Genomic DNA, 22,196 nt, shown 5'->3' with positions numbered 1-22,196 from the left:
CAGGACTCAAATTGCAGAATGTTTATTTACAAGGTGAAGGTAAAGCACAATCCAAAACACAAGAACAATATCAGGGATGGTCCTGATTCCACAGGGCAAGGTTCTCCAAGGGTCCAGTCTCTCCACAGAATCTCTCTCACAAAAACAGATCCACTCACCACTCTCACTAACAGTTTTTGCCACAGGAATCTGTGCACAGGTAGACAGGGGTATTTATTCTAGAGAAAAAGACGACCAGAGTGATCACAGATGACAGAACGGGGGCCTCACTAACTGTTAGTTCTCCAATGATTCTCCAAAGATGGTGGAATCCCTTAAGTAGTGGCAGCCAAACAAGGTTATCAGGAACAGGTGTGTGATCACTCCAAGCTGTGTGTAGATCGAGGGGGGGGGGACCTGGTATGAGTCCCTTCACTGTCTCTTCTTGCCATTTTACTCCAAAGGTGGCAAATGTCAAACTCCAACAGTCTCCTCAGTTCTCCTCAAATGTTCTTGTCACATGCACAGTGAAGGTGCAGCTTGTTGGAAACACAGTGCCATTCATCCAATCAGGCAGGATGGTGGGTTTGCTCTTCTTCTCTGATGCTGTTTGTCCACACTGCTGCTGCTTGCTGGGTCTCTTTGCTCAGGACTTTGCTGCTGTCTCTTTATCTGCCATGTTATTGCTCTTTGGAGCTGCATTCCTTGTCTTCAGGGAGGAGTGAGAGCTCGCTTGTGAGGTTGAGAGACACATGGTGCTGTAAATAAGTCAGCCAGAAACTTGGCCTGAATGTTTCCAATGATGTTAAACTATAACTTTCTTCCGACTGCTGCATGTGGAAAATTGATTCAGGTCTGCTTTTCACCTGAAAGTGACAAACTAAGACATTTTCATTATTATCATCACTGCTTAATCAACACACATCTCTCTCTCTCTGTTTTTGTGAACAGTCCTTTCTTAAAAGCAGAAAATGAGATTGTAGTTGTTCTTGGCTGATCAACACAAAACCTTTTTCCTATGATTATTTTTCATCTACAATGTAAATTCTGTCTCTTTTTCACTCTTTTTTTTCTTCTTTACAATAGCTGGTGACCTGCAGAATCACCGCTCTCACAATTGGAGGCAATTACTTTTACACAGCGCACAAAAACACTGTGACGTCAGACACATTCACAATTTTTTCATCTGCGTAAATAAATCATATGACTGATGATATGTGCCATGGTGATCCATAAATATGATCACAAGTTTATTTAATTATTTTCAACCCAACAAAACAAATAACAAAAACATGATGCTGATGCTATGAACACTCTACACACATGAGTCAAGATGCAGAAAAACTGCTCACGGAAACGCTGCACACTCCAGTTATCACAGTTATCATAGTTCTGTTTCCCTCTCTTTGAGGAGTTCTCAGCCAGCTCTTGATCTGATAATGTGTAGCTTGCTCATCAGCTCAGAAGAGACCGCAACGCAACCTCACACAGTGGTTGCGTGCTTTGCCCCACACAGTGGCAAAGACTTGCACTTTCATATTCAATTCAGCTTCTCCATCAAGTAGTTTTAGCTGTTTTATACAGGGTTCAGCATATTAGTTGTTTTCGCAGGTGTGCTCTATATCTCAACAATGGCTCATAATAAGACGACAGTCTTTCAAACAGGTCAAGTGCCTCTATGCACATCCTTAGTTAAAATATTTACCTATATCACTTCACCTCATATGTCATTGTACTGAATTTGAGCAACCCTAAGCTTAATGCAGATTACTTTTAACAACTGACACAGACGTACACAAACAACACAAATAGGCCTATAACTTTCCCCAGCCTGCGTGAACCCGCACGGCCGTTGAGCTCCTGGACTCGAGTGTATCCGCGCAGTCACTGAGCTGCACCTGCCTGCGTGAAACCGCACGGCATAGGCGTCGCTCTCTTTTGTTTATAAGCCTGCGATTAACCGCACGGCTCAGGTCCGCGTGAAACCCGCGCGACCGTGCTCGCGTGAACCCGCGCAGCTACAGCGCTCTTCTTTGTACAGTACTTACTTGGTGCTGTTCTTGCATTAATCTCGAATCCCGTCAATCACCATCCAGTGAGGAGAAAAAACAGACAGCTAATCCACCGGCCCGATGACAAATTCTCACGTCTCGGGACTTTACTACAGGAACTTCTATACGTCTTGGCTGACGTCTTTCGGCGTGTCTCTTTTTCCCCTCGGTGAATGTCAATTCTAGGGATCCGGCTTTGAATTAATGTTGGGTCTGTCTAGCACAGGCCCACCGCTGGAACGAGACAATTTAAAAACACAGCAAAAGCATTGAACACCAAGTAGGCAAAGTTCTTCGTGTTACTCATGCATGAGGGAGACCTGCCTCGTTCCACCACTTGACCTCCATCAGACTCTCAGCCAGGTTCCCCATAGCACTCCTTTTATTGTGGTTACATGAATATGCATAGGGTCATTAACATATAACATCTTACATAGGTATACATGTGAACAAAAAATACTCTGTGTGTGTGTGTGTGTGGTCAGAGTGTGACCCCATAAAGACTTCCCTAAACCTGCTGGTCTGGAAGTCCAGCAGTTCATCTAAACAAAAGGCACTTAGACTAAAACAGATATAGCTACGTTTATCCTACCATAAAACAATAAGAGAAGGTACGACCTCTCCCATGCTCCCAGAGTGCTCTCTAATGCACACAAAGTTTGCAGACTATCAAGGATCAAACCTCTACCAATCTACAACTAATTATAAAACTCTAAGCATATATAAGTAGATATTTCTAAGCATAAATCACAATCAACAATACAAAACCTAACAGGCCTCTCACTAAAACACATTTGTTCCCATTTCTTTAATTGAATCTAGGAAAAATGCAAAACATAACACAGCTTGATAGGCATAAAATAGTCATATTCAAAGCGCTGTTACCCCAAACCTTGCCAGCATGGTATAAGGTGTGAATTTAAAAATAGTGAGGAAATTGAAAAAATGCAAAAACGTGGTAGGCCTAAAAAATATCTAAATTAGATGAATAGTATCTGAAAGTCATGGTCTTAGTAAAAAGGAAAAACTCCAGCAAAAACCTTACATAGGAACGGAGAAATCTGGGAATCTGAAACCGAGAATCTCATATTTACAGGAAAACAACAAGGAGAAGAAACTGAGGTATGCCAAAGAAGAACTGGACTTAAAATCAGTGGCAGCAGGTTGTATGGAGTAATGACTGAAAAATATTCCAGCCACTCACTTGTGGTTTAGGGCTACATTTCAGCCAGCAGTGTTGGGGATCTTGTCAAAACTGAGTATTGTCATATTTGGATCCACTTCCATCTGGAAAGTGTGTGATTTGTTTTTTTTTGTTCTTTTGTAACGTGACAGTGATCCCAAACATACTGCCAATACATTAAAAGCATATTGATGGACCTTAACGTTATTTAAGCAGTGCAGGATCATCCTGACAGGGATCGAAACCAAAAGTCAGCCAACATCCAAAGAAGAGCTTTCAAATATCCCTCAAAAAGACTGGAGAACTGTTTTCATTGCATATGCCAGGAGTGCGTAGGAAACAAGCTTTCATAGCCAGCTGTTGCATCTCTCTCTCTATCTCTTGTGCGTAGCAGACAAATGTTTTCTATTCTGCATTTCCCCATCGAGGGCACTAAACCTGTGGATCTCATTTCTTCCATCTTCTTAGAATGACATCCAGAGTGGCTTGGGTCAGCATAAGATATTTTCTCAGATTAATAGAAAAGAATATAGAATTCAACTTTATTGTCATTGCACATACACAGGTACAGGGCAACGAAATGCAGTTTGCATCCATCCAGAAGTGCTTTAGTGATATAGATATATTACAATATATATTAGCAATAATATAGATATGTGAGTATATTACAGAAATGGGTCTATTATGGTATGTTATAATGTACACGGTATGAAGTATGTTGTGAATATTCTATAACTATAAGTATGTACAGGCTGTAGTGAGTACAAGCTACAGTGGGGCAAAAAAGTATTTAGTCAGCCACCGATTGTGCAAGTTCCCCCACTTAAAATGATGACAGAGGTCAGTAATTTGCACCAGAGGTACACTTCAACTGTGAGAGACAGAATGTGAAAAAAAAATCCATGAATTCACATGGTAGGATTTGTAAAGAATTTATTCGTAAACCAGGGTGGAAAATAAGTATTTGGTCAATAACAAAAATACAACTCAATACTTTGTAACATAACCTTTGTTGGCAATAACAGAGGTCAAACGTTTACTATAGGTCTTTACCAGGTTTGCACACACAGTAGCTGGTATTTTGGCCCATTCCTCCATGCAGATCTTCTCGAGAGCAGTGATGTTTTGGGGCTGTCGCCGAGCAACACGGACTTTCAACTCCCGCCACAGATTTTCTATGGGGTTGAGGTCTGGAGACTGGCTAGGCCACTCCAGGACTTTCAAATGCTTCTTACGGAGCCACTCCTTTGTTGCCCGGGCGGTGTGTTTTGGATCATTGTCATGTTGGAAGACCCAGCCTCGTTTCATCTTCAAAGTTCTCACTGATGGAAGGAGGTTTTGGCTCAAAATCTCACGATACATGGCCCCATTCATTCTGTCCTTAACACGGATCAGTCGTCCTGTCCCCTTGGCAGAAAAACAGCCCCATAGCATGATGTTTCCACCCCCATGCTTCACAGTAGGTATGGTGTTCTTGGGATGCAACTCAGTATTCTTCTTCCTCCAAACACGACGAGTTGAGTTTATACCAAAAAGTTCTACTTTGGTTTCATCTGACCACATGACATTCTCCCAATCCTCTGCTGTATCATCCATGTGCTCTCTGGCAAACTTCAGACGGGCCTGGACATGCACTGGCTTCAGCAGCGGAACACGTCTGGCACTGCGGGATTTGATTCCCTGCCGTTGTAGTGTGTTACTGATGGTGACCTTTGTTACTTTGGTCCCAGCTCTCTGCAGGTCATTCACCAGGTCCCCCCGTGTGGTTCTGGGATCTTTGCTCACCGTTCTCATGATCATTTTGACCCCACGGGATGAGATCTTGCGTGGAGCCCCAGATCGAGGGAGATTATCAGTGGTCTTGTATGTCTTCCATTTTCTGATGATTGCTCCCACAGTTGATTTTTTCACACCAAGCTGCTTGCCTATTGTAGATTCACTCTTCCCAGTCTGGTGCAGGTCTACAATACTTTTCCTGGTGTCCTTCGAAAGCTCTTTGGTCTTGGCCATGGCGGAGTTTGGAGTCTGACTGTTTGAGGCTGTGGACAGGTGTCTTTTATACAGATGATGAGTTCAAACAGGTGCCATTCATACAGGTAACAAGTGGGGGACAGAAAAGCTTCTTACAGAAGACGTTACAGGTCTGTGAGAGCCAGAGATTTTCCTTGTTTGAGGTGACCAAATACTTATTTTCCACCCTAATTTACGAATAAATTCTTTACAAATCCTACCATGTGAATTCATGGATTTTTTTTTCACATTCTGTCTCTCACAGTTGAAGTGTACCTCTGGTGCATATTACTGACCTCTGTCATCATTTTAAGTGGGGGAACTTGCACAATCGGTGGCTGACTAAATACTTTTTTGCCCCACTGTATGTACAGGATATGAACAGGATATAAATATGAAAAACTATACAGAATATGAAATAGATAACTTTACAGAAATCTGAGATATACAGCTATACAGAAATGGGAACTATGCAAGTTGTAAACAGTTGTAGGGTTAAAAATTATCGAATGTACAGAATGATTATTTACACAGAGCTATACAGTAGTGCAGTTAAGATAAGTGAGATATAATTCCTACAGAGGCTATATAAAGTGCTAGTGGTTGTGAGTGGTGGTTCAGTCCATGTTATTATTGTGTGTTTGAGGGTACGGTTGTCCATTGTGGGTGTGTGTATGTTCAGTCCATGTGTTAACGTGGGTCAGATGTCAGGAGGCAGAGTTCAGGAGTCTGACAGCTGTGGGGAAGAAGCTGTTCCGGTACCTGGTGGTCTTAGTCCGGAGGTTCCTGTAGCGCCTCCCAGAGGGCAGGAGAGTGAAGAGTCCATGTGATGGGTGACTGGGGTCTTTGATGATTTTCCCAGCCCTTTTCAGACACCACTTCCTGTAGATGTCTTTCATGGCAGGAAGTGGTGCTCCGGCGATGCGCTGGGCAGTTTTCACGACCCTCTGCAACGCCTTCCGGTCCGAGGCAGAGCAGTTCCCGTACCAGACTGTTATACAGTTGGTCAGGATGCTCTCGATGGTGCAACGATAGAAGTTCACCAGGATGTCTGAGGACAGGTGGTTCTTCCTCAGAGTCCTCAAGAAGAAGAGGTGCTGGTGAGCCTTCTTGACCAGCTTGGAGCAGTTGGTCATCCAGATGAGATCCTTGGAGATGTGGACTTCCAGGAATTTGAAGCTGCTCACACGCTCCACAGCCGTCCCCTTAATGTGGATGGGTGGATGTGGGTCAGCATTCCTCCTGTAGTCCACGATGAGCTCCTTGGTCTTCTCGGTGTTAAGCAGCAGGTTGTTTGTGTCGCACCACTCAGCCAGACAATCCACCTCCTCCCTGTAGGCGGCCTCATCGTTGTCACTGATGAGGCCAATCACCGTGGTGTCATCTGCAAACTTAATGATGGTGTTTGAACCATCAGCAGGTCTGCAGTCGTGGGTGAAGAGGGAGTAGAGGAAAGGGCTCATCACACAGCCTTGTGGTACACCGGTGTTCATTGTGATTGTAGATGAGCAGCGGTTATCCAGCCGGACATGTTGGGGGCGGTTGGTCAGGAAGTCCAGTAACCATTTGCAGATGAGGGAACTGATGCCCAGGTCTGTCAGTTTCCTGATGAGTTGTGAGGGGTGGATTGTATTGAATGCTGAACTGAAGTCTATAAACAGCATTCTGGCGTAGGTGTTGTTGTTGTCCAGGTGTGAGAGGACAGAGTGCAGTGCGATGGAGACTGCATCCTCTGTGCTCCTGTTCTGGCGGTATGCGAATTGGTGGGGGTCCAGGGTGGGGGGGAGACAGGATTTGAAGTGTGCTAGGACCAGCTGCTCTAAGCACTTAGTGATGATGGGGGTGAGTGCTACTGGGCGGTAGTCATTGAGGCAAGATGGGTTGGAGTTTTTGGGTATCGGGACGATGGAGGTGGATTTGAAGCAGGCCGGTACCACAGCGTGGGCCAAGGACAGATTGAATATGTCTGTGAGCACTCCTGCAAGCTCCCCAGAACACGCTCTGAGAACACGCCCGGGGATGCCATCAGGACCTGCAGCCTTGTGGACATTGATCCTGCTCAGCACCGCTCCTACATCGGTAGGGGAGAGAGTCAGAGGTTGGTGGTCTGGCGTCACGTCTGCTTTGGTTGTGGTTCTTATTGATTATTATAGAAATCGATTATGCATTGATTATGGTAGGGTAGGTGGAAGATGTCAACCAGCCTTTTGGGACAAAGTGACTTGCTTAATTATTCAGTACCACTGTTAAATTAAAAGACACTCAGGACCAGATATGGGCAGCAACGGGTTACTGAGTTTTAGTCTGTAAAAAGTGACAAAAACATTAGTGTCTGCTGTACACTCTGCGTGGGAATAAAACTTGTTTCTAAAGTGAAAAATTAAACTTCAAATCTGAGCGAGCACCCTGCACGCTGCCACGGGAATGTGACGTTCACAGAGAAACCCCCGGATCCCCCCACTGACATGACCACAAAGGGCAAACCTCCACCGGCCCCACTCCTGCTAAACAGGTGACAATAGATTTAAGAGTGACAGGACTCAGTGCCGCTGAGTCTTTGATTTTATTTATTTTTTTGCTGTGTTTTACTTGCATCTATTTGAAAGAGTGAGTGTAAACAAAAAAACATTATTTTATTTTATATGCTGGAATATGCAGAACATAGGTTTAAATGTTAAACACATTTCTTCAAGTCAGAGACTGTTGCATATAAGTTATTTTTTGCTTGATGCAATGTGCATAAAGTTAAAAGATTCAAATTAACAATTTTTTTTTAAAGAGGCTTTTTCATTTGATTCAGTTTTATATACTCAAATATGCAGAAAAAATAGAACTGGGTTGAAAGGTCTATTCCTTTATTACGTATTCAGGTTTTGTATCATGCTTTTTAAAACTAAGTAACTAGTTACTTTTGAAAATAAGAAATCAGTAATTAGTAACTAATTACTATTTTCAAGTAACTTGACCGACACTGCTCAGAACACAGACAGCTGTGACAGATAACAATGATGTTTCGCATGGAGAATGCACACAAGGAGCCGAGGCATGCAAGCAGTCGTTCGAGGCTGATGTCTCATATAACATGATAATGTTTCATTTGGAGTAAAGTAAATGTTACTGCTTGCTGCTGATCCAGGCCAGTGTTTCAAAAATGTGGAAGTTGTACAGATTAGATTATGTTGTCTTTAAACATTTCCTGAAGAGGCAGATCATGCAGTATGTAGTTCTCTAGCAGCTGGACAAGGAGCAGAGTGCAAAACATTAGAACACCATGAGGACATGCACAGCTAAGCACACAATGAGACTGTACAGGGTGGGCCATTTATATGGATACACAGTAATAACATGGGAATGGTTGGTGATATTAAAGTCCTGTTTGTGGCACATTAATATATGTGAGGGGGCAAACTCCTCAAGATGGGTGGTGACCATGGTGGCCATTTAGAAGTCGGCCATCTTGGATACAACTTTTGTTTTTTCAATAGGAAGAGGGCCATGTGACACATCAAACTTATTGGTAATGTCACAAGAAAAACAATGGTGTGCTTGGTTTCAACGTAACTTTATTCTTTCATGAGTTATTTACAAGTTTCTCTTTGTTCACAGCCATTGACATGTCAATGGCTGTGGGTCCATTCTTCATCAATGGAAACCTCCAGGCCACTGGATATTTGAAATTGCTACATGATGATGTGTTTCCCTCTTTATGCACTGAAGCTGGCACATTCCCTGAGTTTTTCCAGCAAGATGGTGCACCACCACATTATGGGTGCCAGGTCCGAGCATTCCTAGATGAACAGTTTCCTGGAAAGTGGATTGGTCGTCGTGGGCCAGTTGAATGGCCCCCAGGGTCTCCCGATCTGACCCCCTTAGACTTTTATCTTTGGGGTCATCTGAAGGCAATTGTCTGTGGTGTGAAGATACGAGATGTGCAGCACCTGAAACTACGGATACTGGATGCCTGTGCTAGCATTTGATGTGTCACATGGCCCTCTACCTATTGAAAAAACAAAAGTTGTATCCAAGATGGCCGACTTCTAAATGGCCACCGTGGTCACCACCCATCTTGAGGAGTTTGCCCCCTCACATATACTAATGTGCCACAAACAGGACTTTAATATCACCAACCATTCCCATGTTATTATGGTGTATCCATATAAATGGCCCACCCTGTATAACACATTTTGTGTTAAAGTATGATGATTTTTTTGCACGTTCACACTCTGCAATGCCTCTCAGAGGAAATTCTACTCTGCTTCTTTAAATACTTATTGATGTATCTTTATACTTTAACTGGAGGAGGTAGCAGACCTTTATTAGAATTAGGATTTTTATTCTAATTGACATTATTAAATGAGTATAATTGGCCATTATTTAGTACAAAGCCACTTTGAGGTTCTCCTATTTATCTTGCTGAAGTCACTACACTACATTGCTAATAGGCCTCAAATATACAGGGAGTGCAGAATTATTAGGCAAGTTGTATTTTTGAGGAATAATTTTATTATTGAACAACAACCATGTTCTCAATGAACCCAAAAAACTCATTAATATCAAAGCTGAATGTTTTTGGAAGTAGTTTTTAGTTTGTTTTTAGTTTTAGCTATTTTAGGGGGATATCTGTGTGTGCAGGTGACTATTACTGTGCATAATTATTAGGCAACTTAACAAAAAACAAATATATACCCATTTCAATTATTTATTTTTACCAGTGAAACCAATATAACATCTCCACATTCACAAATATACATTTCTGACATTCAAAAACAAAACAAAAACAAATCAGCGACCAATATAGCCACCTTTCTTTGCAAGGACACTCAAAAGCCTGCCATCCATGGATTCTGTCAGTGTTTTGATCTGTTCACCATCAACATTGCGTGCAGCAGCAACCACAGCCTCCCAGACACTGTTCAGAGAGGTGTACTGTTTTCCCTCCTTGTAAATCTCACATTTGATGATGGATCACAGGTTCTCAATGGGGTTCAGATCAGGTGAACAAGGAGGCCATGTCATTAGTTTTTCTTCTTTTATACCCTTTCTTGCCAGCCACGCTGTGGAGTACTTGGACGCGTGTGATGGAGCATTGTCCTGCATGAAAATCATGTTTTTCTTGAAGGATGCAGACTTCTTCTTGTACCACTGCTTGAAGAAGGTGTCTTCCAGAAACTGGCAGTAGGACTGGGAGTTGAGCTTGACTCCATCCTCAACCCGAAAAGGCCCCACAAGCTCATCTTTGATGATACCAGCCCAAACCAGTACTCCACCTCCACCTTGCTGGCGTCTGAGTCGGACTGGAGCTCTCTGCCCTTTACCAATCCAGCCACGGGCCCATCCATCTGGCCCATCAAGACTCACTCTCATTTCATCAGTCCATAAAACCTTAGAAAAACCAGTCTTGAGATATTTCTTGGCCCAGTCTTGACGTTTCAGCTTGTGTGTCTTGTTCAGTGGTGGTCGTCTTTCAGCCTTTCTTACCTTGGCCATGTCTCTGAGTATTGCACACCTTGTGCTTTTGGGCACTCCAGTGATGTTGCAGCTCTGAAATATGGCCAAACTGGTGGCAAGTGGCATCTTGGCAGCTGCATGCTTGACTTTTCTCAGTTCATGGGCAGTTATTTTGCGCCTTGGTTTTTCCACACGCTTCTTGCGACCCTGTTGACTATTTTGAATGAAACGCTTGATTGTTCGATGATCACGCTTCAGAAGCTTTGCAATTTTGAGACTGCTGCATCCCTCTGCAAGATATCTCACTATTTTTGACTTTTCTGAGCCTGTCAAGTCCTTCTTTTGACCCATTTTGCCAAAGGAAAGGACGTTGCCTAATAATTATGCACACCTGATATAGGGTGTTGATGTCATTAGACCACACCCCTTCTCATTACAGAGCTGCACATCACCTAATATGCTTAATTGCTAGTAGTCTTTCGAGCCTATACAGCTTGGAGTAAGAAAACATGCATGAAGAGGATGATGTGGACAAAATACTCATTTGCCTAATAATTCTGCACTCCCTGTATGTTATATTTCTTAACAGGGTATTTTGTTGTGTTCTATTTGTGTACCATATGCAACAAAAGTTAAACTTGTTTAGATAACAACAACGCCTCAAACTACTGAATCAGACGTCACCACTGAATTAGCACAGAACACAAAATGTACATTCAAATGTTGTATATAGCACTGTGTTGTTGAGTTTGTTATCCTAAAGCTTTCAGCAGGCATCATTAGCGGCCCAGCTTTCACTACATTTTTACTTATATATGCATGTTGTATCTAATTAGACACATTTCTTAGATGTTCAGTGATTTTAAGACTGCTGCTCTGTACTTCAATTCCTACAAAATCACAAATAATATATTTTTTCTGTTTTATTGTAGCCTTTTCATTTTGTGGGATGCAATAAACACTGTAGCCAGGCTTTGATTTTTGGTTTCATATTTCTATTAGAAACTATGTGGCAATGAGCACAGTTGGAGAGGTTATCATCATAACAACAGCAGCAGTAGAAAAACATAATCTTGAGTGTAGGTTTCAAAATGACCTAAATGCAAGATTAGCTGACATTTTAGTTCACTGGCCACAAGAGACATTTTGTTTCAAATGCATTTTGTTTTATAAAGTTATACTCATATTCATATTCATGGTATCTGTCTCCAACATACCAGTGATGAATAAGAAATAACTAAGTTGCTTGTAAACTTTTACCTAAGTTTTATTTAAAAACGAACTGATTAAGACAAACATCTGGTATAAGCACATGTTTAGTATTTCTTAAATGAAACATTGCACATATCATTCTAACTGATGTATTCAATCAACTTATTTAGGACTTCTGTTGTTCCTCCGTTGGGACTGAATTAATCACAACAAAAATTGGACTTTTGTATGATACTTAAATGTCCATTGATTAATTGCACTTTGCAAACCGAAAGAAGCATAGCATAAATATGTTTCTGATGTTGTAATTTTGAGGCGTTCCTTCCTTCAGATTCTAAGATTCTGAAAAGTCAAGAAGAGTTTTATATTTAAAAAATGTGCCAGAATTGCAAAAGTTTACCTGAACTTGTTTCTCCTTAACCATAGCAAAGTGGGTGCAGTGGGTTTGTATGCAGACATGGAAGGGCAAAAAACCCCAAATAAAACAGAGGGCTTGCAGCTGATCAAAAGTCACACAGTTTGTGTTAAAGCAGAGGCACCAAGTGGTTCATTGGATTTTCACTCACCTTGAAACAAAGAGTATATTCCCTCACCTTCTAATTGTCACATAGCTGTTTATATGGACTCAGTTATGAATTGTAGGATGGCTTATTGTTTTAAGTCAGCTGTGTTATTCATTTCCTATAACTGCTTGAATGAACGGGGGGTAGCATTCTGAGGTGATAGGTTTTTGTCAGATGAACTGTTTTAGTGGATTCACTCAGCACAGGAAGTTAACTATGCCACAGAAGAATGTGAATGTAACTGTTGCTCACTGTATTTGGGTGTATATTGTATGCCATTTTTTCATGCAACTTTTCATTAGTTTATTTTAAGCCCAGATTAATGAATAGCTGTCATAAATATGAAAGTAAATTGCTTCTCTGTTATCACTGCAAGTATGATAAATTTCATGTTGACATAAATCATTTATTCATTCTCTTCCGCTTTTACTTATCAGGGTCTGAGAGGTGGAGTGGGGTGGAGCCTATCCCAGCTGTCCTAGGGCGAGAGGGAGGGGGGTACACCCTGAACAGGTCTAGCACATAGAAACAAATAACAGTTTGCACTCACATTCACATCTATGGGCAATTTAGAATCATCATTTAACCTAACCCCATTTATTTTAAAATTGGGGTTAGGTTATATTGAAATAGATTTTTGGTTAAATTGATTAAACCAAAATTAATTTTATGTATATTATGGTTTTAACTATGGACATAAGGTCTGTTAATAAAGACTGATTGATGGATTGAATTTCATGTCTTTGGACTGTGGGAGAAAGCTAGAGTACCCAAAGAGAACCCACAAAAACACGAGGAAAACATGCAAACTCCACGCAAAAAGGCCGCAGCCAGATGGTGGAGTCAAAGTCAGGACCTTGTTGCTCTGAGGCAACAGTGCTAACCACCGTGCCACGGTGCTGCCAGTGTGCTAAATTTAATGCTGTCATAAATCACTAGAAGATATTTCAAAGAATCCCTATGCTTCAAATAAGACTTGTTTTTTCAGAACCTGTAAACACAATTTGATTTAAAATGTGACACTCTACACTGGCAGGTTTTAAAACTCATTCAAGACATTACCACTAACCATATAGAGAAACTGTGTTGTAGTTTCTGATGCATCACATATGAGCACACATACTTTAAAACACTTAACCCTAGATTATACTCAGACATGGACACGGACACCTGGGGATTCAGTGACCGAGTAGTCGTTCCTGTTAAATGTCTTTGATATCTGCTTGAGCTCCAGCACCTGCGAGCATGTGCAGCTGATGCATGGTACTGTAAATTGGCCATGAATGAGTCTGGGCAGTCAGAAAGAAACAGGCAAGGTCTTCAGGTCCACTGGACCCATGGCTAGTGGAAGTGTGGAAATCTTAGGTCCTGTGTACCCTCATTTTCCCTTCTTCCTCCTCTCTGGGCCTGTGTGTGTGTGTGTGCGTGTGTGTGTGTGTGTGTGTGTGTGCGTGTGTGTGTGTGTGTGAGAAAGAGAGAGAGAGAAGGAGAAAGTAAAGCATTGTGAATTGACCCAGGTGTGACCCAGCAGTGCTGTTCCCGCACAAGGTTGCAAAATTGGAGCACCCAAACCCTGTCTGCACCCACATTCCCACACATTTCACCCTCTGTCTTGAGGGAACAAATCTCGGGGACCTGACACTATAAATATCACTGTCATTGTGGTTCCATACCATAACTGATCAAGATGGTAAAGCAATTCTCTGTTCAGACTGCCTTATAGTTGATATTGGAAGAGACAGATGGTTTTGATGGTGATGCAAAGGAATAAGTTTCAGAATGCGAGGATTGAAGAGGACGATGAGCATCGGCCAGCTCTAAAGTTTAGCAAGCTTCAAACCTCAGGACCAGCCCGCCAGCAGCCAGCCCCAAGACCAGCAGGGAGCAGCCAGCCCCAAGACCAGTGAGCAGACTGTCAGCAGCTTGCAAATAACACCGTATGGATGGTAAAAGATGGCAAAATTGAATGGTCTTCCTGCTTACGAAATGAACCAATGTGATTCGAATGATACCAGAACCTACACGCTGGGCAGTCATGCAAAAAACATCAAGTCTTCTTTTGACCTTTGCATGCAATACCCTATCAAGAAAATCATCCTGGATTGCACCAATTTAAAGGAAGCAGAGTTTTTGGAAAGACATGGAAAGTCTTGGACAAAACCGATTTGGATGCTTACTTTGGGGTTCTTATCCTTGCTGGTGTTTTCAGGTCCAAATGGGAGACCACAGAATCCCTGCAGGATGAAGAAACTGGCAGAGATCTTTTTTGGACCAGGATGTCTCTGACAACTTTCAAAATGATTTCCAGGACCATCTGTTTTGATGACCGTGATGATAGAACAGCTTGACGGCGTTCAAGAGACAAGCTAGCTGCCATCAGGATGGTGTGAGGCAAATGAGCGGCCGGTCTCAACTGTTTTACAACCCTGGCCTCAATGTCACCGTTGATGAGCAGCTGATGCCATTTCGGGGCCACTGCCCATTTCGGCAGTATATACCATTTAAGCCTGCCAAGTATGGTATAAAGATTTGGGCTGCCTCTGATGCTGCTTCATCTTATGCATGTAACTTGCAGGTCTACTCAGAGAAACACAATGGAGGAGCCCCTGAAAAAAAATCACCTTCTGACGCTGCCGGGTGCTGGGTGGTCCTTTCCGACTCGTACCAGGGTGGCTAGGCTCTAGCAGGGTTGACTGCCCGTTACCCCTGACTCTCTGGGATTCTCGCCCTTTGGCCGTGGGAAGCCCATCGGGGCCTCCCTCCTTCTTCTGCTGGAATGGGTGTGCGGTTGTCACCAAGATGTGTGGCCTTGAGTCTTCAGTACTCTTGGAGGTGTGCAGTTGTCCTGGTTCCATGTCTGTCTGCCTCTGGCTTCTGGGGGGCATTGTTGAGGCTTCCCACCCTTGTTATTAAGTACATTTGTGACAAAGACAGGCATTCTAACACAAACTCTCTCCCACTCACACTACAACAAGACTCTTGATTTATGTATCTGTGTATTTTCTAATTTCTGTGGTCCTGGTGCTGTATCTTTCTTTGTTTTCTTTTCTTACAGGACCAGTTGGCAATATATTGTGTATTTCTATTTGCACTCTATCATTTTATTGTACCCCTACCCCTCTTTTCCCCTCCTTCTCCTGCCTTAGACATCATCAGACTATACTATATATAATGTAATAACTGAAATAACACAAATTCAGATTCCTTGTTTACATTGTCAGAGTCTGCAATCAAAAATACTTTTTTTGTGATTAAAGATGTATAAAAAATTCTAAATAATGCAAATGCTTTGTTAAACCTTTGAACTAAAGCTGAAATTCTGCACTTGTTTGCAGAATCTGCACATCTTTGATTGGATTAAAATCCACTGTTTTGATACAAAAGGCACAATTTAATAAAAAATGTCATTGTTCAAAAGCTGAGAGAACAAAATGTTTCCTTTACAGAAAACATTTTTTTTGCTCTTTTTTGCTCTCTTGTAAAAAATTAAGAAGCCATTCCCGCTGTACAAATTGTGGCTGTGGAATTGGTATCTTAAAATTGTCCACTACGCCCTTCTCCACACATTGAGCTTTCATACTGCATAATCAGAGCAAATCTTATTTTAAAATGGCAGTATAATTTGCACTTGGCCCCTCTTTCAGCCAGTGAAAACTAACATCTTATTGCTGTTGTCCTCTCTCGGTCAAATTGCAACTTTGTGCATTGACCAGGCAAAAGATGTTATACAGATACTTCACTGTATTCACTGAATCATATTTTTTTTTATTTTTTTTTTACAACACTACAACTGGTAGTGTAGAAAAGTACTTACTGGTAACTGGGTATGCTGTACCAGAATGCTCACCAGATTGACTGTTTAGCAAAGTAAAGCTGGCTAAACTGCCTCACTCAGAATCACACAATGCCACAATGAAAGGAAGTTTAGAGGAGATTGGGGATAAGGTGATGCAAATGCAGTGCCAGTCAAAGTTTGGACAGTTCTACTCATTTGTACTCTGTGATTTGATACATGATATATATGATATACTACTATATACTGAGAAAAAAGTGATCCAAACCAAAGTACTGGTAATGAATTGAAGCCAAATTTTTTTTGGTGATCTTTGTAGAAGCAGTAGAAGCACTGCTATAGGGAAATCCAAAGTGGCCAACCGCAGGTGTTACAGTCTAAATGTAATGTTCTTGATCTCTCTTGGCTGACTGAAATGTGTTTGTCTTACAGTGCCCAATGTGCTCAGCATTAATGCACTTGAAATCTGAGGTGTATGAAAAAAGAATTCAGTTAACTGTGATCTGCAACCTACTAGGATCTAGCTGTGATATTTTACACACTGAACCTTTGATGTGCAAGTTTAAGTGTGATGGAGCAGCTGAACAGACTATATTTGGGAGTGAAGGATGGCACTGATTGACATTTGACTGGGTGGTAAATCCATTTGAGGGTTACCTACGCCACTGGAGCCTTGAATGTTCACTAGCTACCAAGTGATGTCTGGCAAGCAAATTATTTTATAAGTGTATGGGGCTTTAGACTTTTTCTCTTTCTTTTAATTCATTTTCAAAACACATAAACCACATGTAACACAGGCTAGTTATTCTCTAGTTATATTGTGATCCCCAAACTAGTAAAAGAAAAATAAAGCTAATAGGTTTTAGGCCTTAGACTATGTTTCCATTCCTGAATAGTTGTTTAGAGAAGGCCCTTATCTTCTGAATGAGTATAGACCATTACCATAGTAGCTATTTCAGATTGTAATGTACCATTGTATTGACTTTTTTGAGATACTCTCCTTGACAAATTGATAGGATGTGCATTGCTATTCTTTACAGTGCACATCAATATACATTCTTTTAATTCACGTTGCTTCTTTACAACTCTTTGCAGCTGTTTGAGATCAGAGTGCCAATCACCCAAGGGACGAAACCAGTGACCATCAGTGTGGCCAACCACACCCAGTGCAGCTGTCTGTCCAAACTGGATATCTACAAGCAAGTTCACAGCATCATCAGAAGAGCATTGCCTGAGTAAGTCTCTGTCAATGTACATACACAGATTAGCTGTATGTGCTAATTATCACAAGATCTGACTTAATAACCCAGCGCACGCGCATATGTGTGTGTGTGTGTTTGTGTGTGAAAAGGAATAAAACAGCCTTTGCTTTTCCAGTGGTGGTTTCATTCTATTATGACGATGATTGTGTCACGGCGGGGTGCGCCGATGTGCGTGGAAACAGGACCCAAAAGCAGATGACGACGAGGAGTAGTAAGATTTTAACAGAAAGGTGATGCTTTATTAAGATGACGGCAGGGAATAAACCAGGAAACCAAAATAAACTGACAAAACACTAAGAAACAAAACACTAAACGGTACTGAGACCAAAACCTAAACTATGACTGTGATGGAAAATAACCAGCAAATACTATGACTAAGACTAATGATAAATAACAGATGAAAATCATAACTAAGACCGAGGTCAAATAAACAGAACCAGGCTAGAACTAGGGCAGAGTAAACAGACGACCCGACAATGGCATGCAGAAAACAAAGGGCTTAAATACATACATGAGGTGATCAGGGGAAGTGGAGACACATGGGGGAACAGCTGACTGACATAAACCTAATGGCAGGACCAGGAGAGAAAAGCTAAATACAATGAACAAAGAACACATGACACTGTCAGAATAAAACAGGAAATACTAAAACTAGACATGACAACACAAACTTAACAAACCTAATGCGTGATGAATAATACAAGAACCCAAAACATAGAAAACCAGAAGAACAATAAACAATAACTGCCCAAACTAAAGACAGATAGGAAATGACACAAAACTAATCACATAACAAAATGAGACAAATACAAACATGGACTCAGAGCGCTGGGTCAGAGACCCAGCCTGTGACAGAGCCCCCCCCTCAAGGGCGGATTCCAGACGCCCGAAAACAACCAGAAAACAAACACAAAACAAAACCACAACAACCCACCCAGGGCGGGCGGAGGGGGACCAGGACGGAGGGCCGGAAACAAAACCACAAAAAACAAAGAAGCGAAAACACACAGAGCAAACACAACAAAGGCACAAAAAGGCCGAGACCCGTCTTCAGGAGGGCGACCATGAACCCGGCAAAACAGGAGCGAATGGCGAAGCAGTTCAGGTGGCCGCCCCGGAGGTTGACAGCAAAACAAAAGAAAGTTCAAAAGTTCAGGTGGCCGACCAGGAGGCCAACGGTCCAGCAGTCCAAAATCCATGAGCTCAGGGGGCCGACCCGGAGGTCGAGAGCACAGCAGGTTACAGTTCATCAGTTCAGGCGGCCGACCCTGATGGCAACGAAGTCCAGCCGACGGCCCGGAAAGCGGCCGGCGATTCCGAGGGGCAAAACGTGGCTTGGGTGGCGGTAACACAGCCGCGGGACCAGGCGAGGCCGACACAAAAACAGAGGCTGAAGCCGGACCAGGCGAGGGCGAAGCAGAAGCCGAGGCCGAAGCCGGACCCGGAGGCGAAGCAGGAACAGAGGCCGAAGCCGGACCCGACGACGGCGGACCAGGTGAAGCTGAGGCCGAAGCCGGACCAGGCGAAGCAGAAGCTGAGGCCGAAGCCGGACCAGGCGAAGCACAGGCAGAAGCCGGACCAGACGAGGCAGAAGCAGAGGCCAACGCCGGACCTGACGATGGCGAAGCAGGAGCTGATGCTGAGGCTGGACCAGGCGAAGCAGAGGCTGAAGCTGGACCAGGCGAAGCAGAGGCAGAGGCTGGACCAGGCGAAGCAGAGGCAGAGGCTGGACCAGGCGAGGCAGAGGCTGGACCAGGCGTAGCAGAGGCTGGACCAGGCGTAGCAGAGGCTGAAGCTGGACCAGGCAAAGCAGAGGCTGAAGCTGGACCAGGCAAAGCACAGGCTGAGGCTGAAACTGGACCAGGCGAAGCAGAGGCTGAAGCTGGAACAGGTGAAGCAGAAGCAGAAGCCGGACCAGGCGAAGATGAAGACCCTGACGAAGCCGGACCAGGCGAAGATGAAGACACGGAAGCCGGACCAGGCAAAGATGAAGACACGGAAGCCGGACCAGGCAAAGATGAAGACACGGAAGCCGGACCAGGCGAAGCACAGGCCGGAGCTGCAGCAGACGAAGCACAGGCCGGAGCTGCAGCAGACGAAGCACAGGCCGGAGCTGCAGCAGACGAAGCACAAACTGGGGCTGGTCCAGGCGAAGCAGAAGCAGAGGCTGAAGCTGGACCAGGCGAAGCACAGACCGGAGCTGGTCCTGGCTTAGCAGAGGCAGAACCAGGTGACAGTGAGGCAGCCACAGGTGGTGGCTGGACGGGCTCCTCAGGCCCCCCAGCCGACATGGCAGGAGGCTGTGTAAGTTGCAGCAACACACAGCCTATATTGGGTGAAATGAGTTTATATGTGTTCTCAGACTGAGGTGTGGCAGAACCAGGCGAGGCGTCATCCTCAGGCTGAGGCATAGAAGCAGCAAGCAGTAGTGCAGCAGGTGGTGGTCCTGCAGGTGGCGGCACGAGAGCCGCAGGAGGTGGCGCTGCAGCCACAGGTGGTGAAGCAGAAGGTGGCTGAACGGGCTCCTCAGGCCCTCCAGCTAACGAGCTGTGAAGCTGGACGGGCTCCTCGGGCCCGCCAGCTAACGAGCTGTGAGGCCGGACGGGCTCCTCGGGCCCTCCAGCTGACGTGGCAGGAGGCTGGACGGGCTCCTCGGGCCCTCCAGCTGACGTGGCAGGAGGCTGGACGGGCTCCTCGGGCCCTCCAGCTGACGTGGCAGGAGGCTGGACGGGCTCCTCGGGCCCTCCAACTGACGTGGCGTGCGGCTGGACGGGCTCCTCGGGCCCTCCAACTGACGTGGCAGGAGGCTGGACGGGCTCCTCGGGCCCTCCAGCTGGCGTGGCGTGAGTCCGGACGGGCTCCTCGGGCCCTCCAGCAGACGAAGCTTGAAGCTGGCTGGGTTCTCCTGAACCTCCAGCAGACGAAGCTAGAAGCTGGCTGGGTTCTCCTGAACCTCCAGCAGACGAAGCTTGAAGCTGGCTGGGTTCTCCTGAACCTCCAGCAGACGAAACATAAAGCTGGCTGGGTTCTCCCAAACCTCCAGCAGACGAAACATAAAGCTGGCTGGGTTCTCCCGAACCTCCAGCAGACGGAACATGAAGCTGGCTCGGTTCTCCCGAACCTCCAGCAGACGAAACATGAGGCCGGACGGGCTCCTCGGGCCCTCCAGCTAACACTGAAAAAGGCTGCACAAGCTGCACCTCCGTCCCCGGCTCCAAAACGGCCTGGATAGCAGTCCCACAACAGCTTAGCTGAGCCTGATGGCTAGCATTTCCTGTGCAAACAGTCTCTTTACAGCCGGGCTCATGAACCGGAAAAGCAGTGTCAGTTTCCATAACCTCCGGAGAAAAAACATGAGGAGCCAAAACATAGTCACTCCCTTGCGTTCGTGATGCGGAGCGTCGGTGGCGCGCGCGCCGTTTCTTCTTTGAAGTGGCAGACGGCGGAGCGATGGGTGGAAGTCCCTGATAACTCCGAGGTCCCCCGAGAGCCAGTCGAGTTCCCCGGAAAGAGGGCTCGTGCTCCGGAATGAGCCATGGCTTCCACCGGAGCTCCTCCTCCAACAGAGCGCAGAATATTGACTGGCGCTCGTCGTGGTCTAAGTCTATGGTGTCCAGTGCTACCTCGCGCTGAACTGTGACAGGAGTATGGCGAGACTGTGATGAGGGCGTGGAAACTGGTGAGCTGTGAGGTGGGGACGCTGCAGCGAGTCTCAGCGAGCCGACACGAACTGTCTCAGGCTCGCAAGGCAGCGGCAGTGATTCCTGTTCGCAGTCCTGATGTTGTTGAAGTGAAAAAACAGTGCGAACGAAATCCTGCACATCCTCCGACAATTCTGCCGTGTAGACAGGGTAAGCAGACAGGATCTGGCGAAGCCAAACTTTCACTGACTCCGCCTCACTCTCCTGTCTGCATACAGAATAGATGTTCCATTGTCCCTGGAGGATGGTCACACGTGCGCTGAACTCAAAAAAATCCCCGCAGACATCCGCTGGGTCCATACTGGGTCGGGTCGTTCTGTCACGGCGGGGTGCGCCGATGTGCGTGGAAACAGGACCCAAAAGCAGATGACGACGAGGAGTAGTAAGATTTTAACAGAAAGGTGATGCTTTATTAAGATGACGGCAGGGAATAAACCAGGAAACCAAAATAAACTGACAAAACACTAAGAAACAAAACACTAAACGGTACTGAGACCAAAACCTAAACTATGACTGTGATGGAAAATAACCAGCAAATACTATGACTAAGACTAATGATAAATAACAGATGAAAATCATAACTAAGACCGAGGTCAAATAAACAGAACCAGGCTAGAACTAGGGCAGAGTAAACAGACAACCCGACAATGGCATGCAGAAAACAAAGGGCTTAAATACATACATGAGGTGATCAGGGGAAGTGGAGACACATGGGGGAACAGCTGACTGACATAAACCTAATGGCAGGACCAGGAGAGAAAAGCTAAATACAATGAACAAAGAACACATGACACTGTCAGAATAAAACAGGAAATACTAAAACTAGACATGACAACACAAACTTAACAAACCTAATGCGTGATGAATAATACAAGAACCCAAAACATAGAAAACCAGAAGAACAATAAACAATAACTGCCCAAACTAAAGACAGATAGGAAATGACACAAAACTAATCACATAACAAAATGAGACAAATACAAACATGGACTCA

General features: G+C 44.4%; 1 protein-coding gene across 3 annotated transcripts in view; it reads left to right on the top strand.

Annotated features, from left to right (window-relative positions):
• Positions 1-22,196, top strand: part of vegfc (vascular endothelial growth factor c) — a 98,176-nt gene that overhangs the window by 34,436 nt on the left and 41,544 nt on the right. For all 3 annotated transcript variants that reach the window (XM_040004158.1, XM_040004157.1, XM_040004159.1), the window contains exon 4: positions 17,335-17,474. In XM_040004158.1, the coding sequence (XP_039860092.1) occupies positions 17,335-17,474 (140 nt within the window). The remainder of the gene's footprint in view (positions 1-17,334; positions 17,475-22,196) is intronic.

Source organism: Simochromis diagramma, unplaced genomic scaffold, assembly GCF_900408965.1.
Source record: "Simochromis diagramma unplaced genomic scaffold, fSimDia1.1 OVJJ01000565.1, whole genome shotgun sequence".
NCBI classification, from domain to species: Eukaryota; Metazoa; Chordata; class Actinopteri; order Cichliformes; family Cichlidae; genus Simochromis; species Simochromis diagramma.
This window is presented reverse-complemented; position numbering and strand designations above follow the sequence as displayed.